The sequence below is a fragment of the Nicotiana attenuata genome, unplaced genomic scaffold (genome assembly GCF_001879085.1).
Source record: "Nicotiana attenuata strain UT unplaced genomic scaffold, NIATTr2, whole genome shotgun sequence".
In the NCBI taxonomy this organism is placed as follows: Eukaryota; Viridiplantae; Streptophyta; class Magnoliopsida; order Solanales; family Solanaceae; genus Nicotiana; species Nicotiana attenuata.
In genome coordinates, this window is record NW_017678254.1 from 14,744 (window position 1) to 23,141 (window position 8,398).

At 38.4% G+C, this 8,398-nt stretch overlaps 1 protein-coding gene across 1 annotated transcript; it reads left to right on the forward strand.

The window, feature by feature from the left end:
- The first annotated feature begins 5,224 nt into the window (after positions 1 to 5,224).
- Positions 5,225 to 7,255, forward strand: LOC109221580. The gene is made up of 3 exons (XM_019386053.1): positions 5,225 to 5,548; positions 5,856 to 6,081; positions 6,324 to 7,255. Exons 1-3 carry the CDS (start codon positions 5,288 to 5,290, stop codon positions 6,767 to 6,769), a joined length of 933 nt encoding a protein of 310 aa, XP_019241598.1. The 5' UTR covers positions 5,225 to 5,287; the 3' UTR covers positions 6,770 to 7,255.
- The last annotated feature ends 1,143 nt before the right edge of the window (positions 7,256 to 8,398 follow it).

Sequence of the window (8,398 nt, forward strand, 5' to 3'; positions counted from 1 at the left end):
TTGGGGTACTCACTGAGAGTGTGCCCCTTCTATGTGATAACACCAGTGCACTCAGCATGGCCAAGAATCCAGTTCAACACAAAAGGACCAAGCATACTGATGTGAGGCATCACTTTCTGCGGGACAATATGGAGAAAGGGTTGATCTGTATGAAGTTCTGTAGCACAGGAGACCAAATTGCAGACATCTTCACCAGGGCTTTAAGTAGGGAACATTTTGAAAGGAACAGAGTGAAGCTGGGGCTGTTAAAGCCAAATTAAGAACCTGATTCCTCATCATTTGGCTATGAAAATCACCTTCAAATAAAACTAGCTAAAGTGTTTGCTGGCCAAGTCTAACTCACTTCAATATAGTTATAGGTAAACACGCATGATGAGTATAGAAGCTGTAGATGCAGTGCATGGATGATAAAAGAGGATTGATACTTTCAAATAACAGGTCAAGAACCTGGTTCTTGTACCAAAGGTTAGTAGTTCTGTGCATTCTTTAATACATATTTAAAAAGGTACAAAACACAACTGCCATGTCATTCACCTTTTCAGACCCTGCTGTCACGTCTCTTCACTTCAAATCGTTCCATCTCCCTCTGAAACATTGCACTTCTCCACGCACAACCGCCGTTTCAGAACCGGTCCCTATCTCTCTCTTCATAATTATCCATTCTTAATAAAACCCTCCTCTGTTCTCCACAAACCATAAGTCCTCCATTAGAACTTCCCAAAGCACCTTCACTCTATCTTTTCAATGGCTGATACGAACTCCGACATCCCTGCCTTAGTTATCCCTGATACTGAAAAACCTATGGAGTCCTCCATCCCTTTTGAGTCTTTTATAACCACTCCTACTCTCCCTGCTGAAATCACACCTCACCCAGATTCTCCGTCTCTCTCCATTTTAAAAACCCCTAAAAGTACTGATCCGTCCTCTCTATCTTCTGAGGTTCCCACTAATCAAAGAACAAGTGGAGAACAAGGTCAAAGCCATAAGGTCGCAGAGGGTTCCACCATTGTTACTGCAGATTCCGTGATTTTAGTAGTGCCGATTGAGGAAGAAAATGTTGTAACCATCTTTGTGGTATCTGCTGACCGTGTCCTGCAGGAGATAATTACTCAGAGAAACGAGTTACAGGGTATGAGGGAAGAAAGAGCCATAGTGGCTGTTGAGGACGCTGCACCAGCAGAAACTACTGGGCCCTCACATAAGAAACCTGATCCCTCTTTGGAGGACCCAGGTCAGGGTTCTCATTCCCAGAACAGTTCTGCTCCTGCATTTGATGTTGCGCCTCTGGACATTCTAGCTCCTGAGATGAGGTCCAGCGGTGAGGAGGATCTAGACAACCTGGCTCTTGATGCGTTTATAGTTAAGCGAAGGGTGGTGTCCACTCCTGAGTCTTCACCAAGCGACCTACTACCAGGTTGCAAGCTAAGGTGTCCTACGACTCTACCCTTCAAAAGAGCAGAAAAAGTAGTAAGAAGCAAAGGAGGAGGTTGGTGAAAGATAGTGTGCTCGTAAGTGATAAGGCGGTCCCTGTGGTAGAAGTGGAAGAGGAAACACTGGATGAACCTGGTTCACTGGTGAGACGGTCCCAGAAAAAGAATCAGCCTGCTTCAGTAGAGAAAGTTTCAACCCCTAGTTCCAAGTTGAAGGATTTTGTGAGTGAGTCCTCGATGTCTGATGAGGATGTGCTAGTCAAGTCCAAGGGAAAAGATAAATCAAGTGGTGGAATGTCCGGGAAACGAAAGTCTGAAACTGTTCAGGCACCTGGTTCTGTGAAGAGGCAGAGGAGTGAAGGCAATTTTGTTCAGAACGCCTGAGGCACCAAAAGGTTCTGTTGGGTCATACGTTTGACCCAGCTATCTCTGAGATGGCTGGTATGCAACAAGTTCTTGAAACAGTTGAGTTTCAACGATGGGGGCATTTATTCCAAATACATACACCTAAGGTGTATGAGGATGAGGTTCAAAGCTTCTTTACTAGCCTCTTTCACGTTGAGACCGACCACATTTGTGTTGGTGAATGGAGTAGATATAGTGTTCGGTGTAAAGTTGCTTGTGGAAATTCTTGAAGTCCCTACAGTTGGCGTGTCTAGTGTGAAGGATGTGTGTCAGTATAATTTCCGAAATGCCGTGGTAAAGGACAATGCGAACCAAAAGGGGGACCAGATCCACAAGAAAGCATTACTTCCTGTCTATCAACTACTTTTCGAAATGGTAAACAAAGTTCTATTGCCTCGTACTGAGAGGAGGTCCATGACTTCTAAGTCTGACCTATTTTTGATGGAGCAACTGGATAGCTTTACTCCTGTAAGCCTACCTGCTATTATGATTGAACACATGCAAAAAGTAGCAACCTTCAAGGATGGTAATCATGGCCTTCCTTACGGGTTTCTGCTTACGCGAGTGTTTAAATTCTTCGAGGTGCCGCTGGGGAAAGGCAAGGTAGGAACTAAGAAGCACACTTTCTCACAGATGAAGTTGGAAGAATGCGAGTGCATAGAAAAGAATGGGTGGGGGGGGTAGGAAGTACATCAACCGTCTCACAGCTCATTAATGCTCAAAATAGTGCAACTGAGAAGATTCTCCTATTGAAGGCTAGGAATGCTATCCGGGAAGGTCAGCAAGCCCAAGGGGTTCCGGCGTCAAATGATGAAGTAGCTCATTTGACAAAAGAGAATGCTGATCTCAGAGCGCAAGTAGAGAACCTGAAAGCAAAAGTGCTCAATAAGCAAAAGTCAGCCAATGCCCGAATAGACCTAGTTCTCCAAACACTTGTTGCAGCCTCCAAGCCCTCTACTCCTAGTGCCCCTTAAGTACCCCTTCAATGACCAGTTTATGGAATGTTCTCTTAAGTCTTTTTTTTTTTTGCAGATGTTTTGTTTTCTTTTTTTGATGTGGTTAGGATGAAACAGTATTGCTCCCGTTTTTAACAGTCCAATGTTGTCTTTGCTTTTTAAGCAAAGGCATATATTTCTATCTATATAAAATCTATCCTCTTTTGTCATCTCATTGCTCGAATTCTATGATTCTCTTCTCTATCATGTTGTGTGCACATATGTGGCACGAGTTAGCTCGGCTAGACTTCTTTATGCTGTTTGACTGCTTGTGTCTTTTTAACGATACCAAATGGGGGAATAAATAAATAAGTGTATAGATAAAATGATAGAATTTACAATTTTCAAAAAGGAAGGCATAAAGTCAGGGGGAACTTGTGATCTCCTGTTACTTTATCTGGTTCTCCTTGCTCTAAATACACGTTATCAATGTTTAAGTTAGTCATCATCAAAAAGGGGAAAATTGATAGGTTTTCAATATCTTTGCCTTATGTTTCGATGATCTAACAAACTTACTGTCAAGGACCAAATTGGGAACCTGACACAATTGGGCTACACTGCAAGTTAACGGGTTCCAGCTAAATGTGAATTGCTATAGCTTCAGGAGATGGAGAACCAAACAAGGACCTGATACCTTTGTGGTTCCCTCATAGCAGTATGAAGTCAATTGGACACAGCTGGAAGCGACGTGACTACCTGCACTGTTTCTGCCTGCACTACTGTTTCCAGTGGCCACTTATCTTTTGACCAACTAAAGTGCTTACATCATTTTAAGTGATTTCATCAAGGTGTATCAACAAGGAGTTTATATCAAAACATTACTTGAATACTTGATCCGATCTATTCAAGCCTTTTGCAAAACTGTGAACTAAATTCTCAAGAGCTTGAAGAACAAAGTTAAACGCTACTATGGACCAGTTCCTAATGTTAGTATTTTGTTGTCCTTAGTTGAGTTGTAACTTTGTGCTTGTTCTTATTGTATCTCCTAAACTGCTTAGCCAGAAGCGTTGATTAGGAACTCTCTTGTAAAATTCGTAAACTCTCTGAGTTTACGTTGTGACTAGGTTTAGTCATAAGTTAAAGTCTTTATAACTAGAGAGTGACAAAGTGGCTTGTGGTAAGAATATCACAAGTTAGTTGAGTTGAATTCTTTGTAATGGAGTCATTACAAAGTGGCTTGTAATAGGTGTTTACAAGTTAGTGAAGTTGAAAGCCTACAGGTGTAGGTCGTGATTTTTGTCCCCTTGAGCTGGGATTTTTTCACGTAAAAATTCCGTGTCTGATTTACTTACTGTTTAATTAGCATTCTCAATACAACCTCATAGAGGACCAGGTACTCTACTGTTTGGTGGACTCATACAAACTATCACATCCTATTCCTCATTTAGATGATATGCTTTGACCAATTGCATGGGTCTCAAATATTCTCTGAAATTGATTGTGGATATCACCAAATTAGAATGAATCCTGGAGATGAGTGGAAAACTGCCTTTAAAACTAAATATGGATTGTATGAATGGCTAGTGATGCAGTTCGGGTTAACTAATGCACCTAGTACATTTATGTTTAGGCCGTCAACACCTGGGTAGGCAAGCCTTAAGATTTTTTTTTTAGAATTTCATGGCAAGATTTTGTTCCCTGTTAGTTATTATATAATCCGGGGAATGTCCCGAAGTACATGTAAATGAAGGCCAAGTACAGGACGACATTCATGATGGAAGCATAGTATAGTATTTTGTCCTTTTTTTTTATTATTTATTTTTTCTCTTATATTATTTTCTTTATTTAGGCGGGGAACAATATCGAGCCGCTTGTTTGCTTATTTTCTCTGTGTGTTTTACCTTACTTAGAATATTCTAAAAAGTCAACTAGATCGGGTATGCAACCGTGACTTTCACGGGACTGGGGGAATGCCTAACACCTTCTCCCCGAGTCAAATGAACCCCCTTATCTAGAATCTCTGGTGCAAACTAGTTTTTTGGAGTCCACACGTGTTTTGAAAGAAAAGTTATTTTTGAAACGGTGACCTGGCACGCTGAAATCAAATGTCAGGTAGCGACTCTGAAATTTCTTTTAAAACATGAATTCTGTTGCTTCCAATTGGAAAACCCTTTTGAGCTTCAAAATCTTTTATTATTTTAAAGAAGGTTAAGTGAAGTGAAAAAAGAAGGGTGTGACAACGCTTGTTTACGTATATACCCAACACCTCTCTCGTTTTGTCAATTAGAAATTCCTAGGGTCACATCTATAAATGCGTTAGATTAAACTCATCCTATTATGATACCCTGTCAAAAACTATCCGCGGAATACAGTTCGTCCACCTGGATCAAGTGGGTTCCTGTGGGTCCTAATGCTGCACTTTATAAGAACAAACAACTCGTTGCCACAAAAAATCATAGGACGAAAAGGTCTAGTAGATTGGAGAAAATAGTCTTAGAAAAGTATAGTTGTAAACACATGGCAAGAGAATCGTCAAAAATCCGGTTGAACGGCCGGGAATTAGGTGCCTTTGTCAAGCAATCCGATGAACCTGAAGACATATGTGAATTGATATTTGAGTTCTTAGACGAAGACCTCGAATTCCACTCGTCAGAATGTTCGTTGGATTCGAGCATTAGTTATAGTAGTGGAGAGATAATGCATGAGGAGGACGATGAAAATGTAAACAATAGTGAGGAGAACAAGGCGTTTTGGGCAGCACAAGGGGAGTTTCTTCAGGTAAGATCCGTATTCAAGTTGACCACAATTTTTTCTCTTTTTTTTTTTGTTGAAAATTCCCAGGAAAACCGTACCTACTACCATTTGGGTGCTCACTGTGCAATATCTCACAAACTACATATGAGATGTAAACCGCACTAAGCAAGTTCAGTATGACGAACTCTGACTGAGGAGGCTACTAGTAAGGGGAATCTATCTCAGGTCTCCCTTTTGGGATACCACTCATCCAACTGACTTAGCCAATCCTTACGAGCAACTTTTTCTTTTTACTATATAAATGTTCTTGGTTTTTAATATTTGTTTTTAGACAACACTGTGTAGGACAACTTCTTTTGAATCAAGAATCAGAAAAGCTACAAAGGAGGCTCTAAATGAACTAAAATCAATAGGCTTCAATTGCAGCTGCAAGAAAATGGTGGCCGATAGTTGTAGGAAATGTACACAAAAAGAAATCTCAGAACGCCTTGGAAACGCAGGTTATAATTGTTCCATTTGCAAGTCCAAGTGGAAAAGCTCACCCGAAATGCCTTCAGGTACGCCGTCTCAAACACTTCACATTTCTTTAAACTACTAAAAATACAGGAATTGGCAAGGAACAAATTATGTACTAGTAAACTGAAAAATTCGTCGCTAATCCTATTTGGATTATCAAGAACTTGTGCTTGTAGCGTTGGATTTGCGACGAAGTTCATAGCTAATTCTAGTTTTTTAAAGAGAAAGAAGGAAAAACTGAAATATGCTAAATTAATTATATTTCTCTTTTTGTGCTTATAAGGTGAACACACATATATGGAAGTGGTGCAGAGCGCAAGTTCAAGAAAGGGGGAGATAATGAAGGTGATCATAGAGTTAAATTTCAGAGGAGAATTCGAGATGGCACGAGCTAACGAAGAGTACAATCGTTTAGTGACAAAATTGCCAGAAGTATACGTAGGAAAAATTGAGAGGCTTAGGAATCTAATAAGAATATTATGTTGTGCATCTAAGAAATGTATGAGGGAAAAGAAGATGCACATGGCTCCATGGAGGAAGCATAAGTACATGTTAGCTAAGTATATCGGCACGCCGGAGATGATGCCGGAGCCTGGTTTTCCGGCGGTGAACAATTTACAACGGTTAGTAGTAAGACCAAGAGCTTATTCTATACTCACTTTCGATCTGCTGGATAGCTTACCGCCGCCGCCGCCCGGATTATATTCCACGGCTATTAAAGTTATTTGATGACAGGGGTGGTAATTTGAGCTCAAACCCATCCAACCCGCGAAGAGATTAATGGGTTGGGCTACAAATATTTTAGCTCATGGGTCAATTTGGACTGAGCCCAAGTTTAACCCATTATTTTTTAGGAATTTTTTCATTCCTATACACTATTTGAAACTTTATTACCCTTTATGTCCATGTTTATCTAATTACCTGGTATAAACAAGTTTTGCTTATAAAATATATAAATTCACCTTAAAAGACTCCCAAATCCATTATTTGTACCTTCAATCAAGGGATTTAGTTATATCATTTTCCTTTTTTTCTCCTCGTTCTCTTTCTTATCTCCAGATTCTGTTTGCTATACCCTTGGCCTTGTATTGTGTTGCGATGGTCTTGTTGTTCTTACGAGTTACGGTATTGACGCAACGGTTTCTTTGGCTTCTTTAACTTCATTCTGGCTGTGCTACTTTTAATTGCTTTTCGTCTTTTCTAATTTTTTCGAAAGTGTATAGCCGATTTCAAGTTTAGACGAAGTTAATTGGTTGATTGTTTAAGTGTAATATAGATTGAGTTATTTGGATATTAGCATGTAAGTCTCAGTTGCTCTGATCAAAGTTGAGGGATTTCTACTAAAAGATTCCAACAATTTCATTATTAAGATGAGCTTTTTTTTTCTTTTAGTCAAACTCCATTAAGTGTGAGTTGTATCATTACTTTCTTTTTCCCAGTTCTATTGCTGTGGTGCAGCATGGAATTCATTCAGGTTTATCTGATTTCATGGAATCTTTTTGTCTGAATATTGTACTACTCCCTCCGGTCCATCCTTCGGCACACCCCTTAAGAAAATACTAATCTCCATCTTTCGAAAAAATCATGAAATTAAAATATCAGAAACATTGCAAACATACACCTTGACATGTCAATGGGTCGTAATTGAATGTTAAAGAATTACTGTAAGTCAGGAATCTCCAGTTTGGTATGAACATGTCAATGGGTAGTAATGGGATATTTAGTTTTCAGTTTGTTAACATATTATGAATTCGTTCATATATATGCACACAATTTATTCATGAGAATTTTTTCGTACACTATCCAGTTAAATACAACTATAATAACATACAACTTAAATACAAATTTTATACAATATGTCTTTTGTATATTTTGTATCTGATTTATACGTAGTAAAAATAAATTTCATACAACTAATTATATATTATACAATTTATCTACAACTTTCACACATTATTTTTACCCAGTTAAATACAATTACAATAACACACAACTTAAATATAAATTTTATACAACATTATACAATATGTCTTTTGTATATTTTTTATCTGATTATACATAGTAAAAATAAATTTCATACAACCAATTATATATTATACAACTTATCTACAATTTTCATACATTATTTCTGCTCAGTTATATACAACTACAATATCATACAACTTAAATATAATTTTTATACAATGTTGTTTAACTTTCATACAATAGTTAAATAAATAAAAGAAAAATATATAAACAACGTAATACAATTTTTCTACAATTTTACTACAATTTTACTACAATTTTGTAAATATAATGTATATCATGTCTTCTTCTTTTTCGAGTTTCAATATGAAATTCAGCAAAACCAAGTCTAAT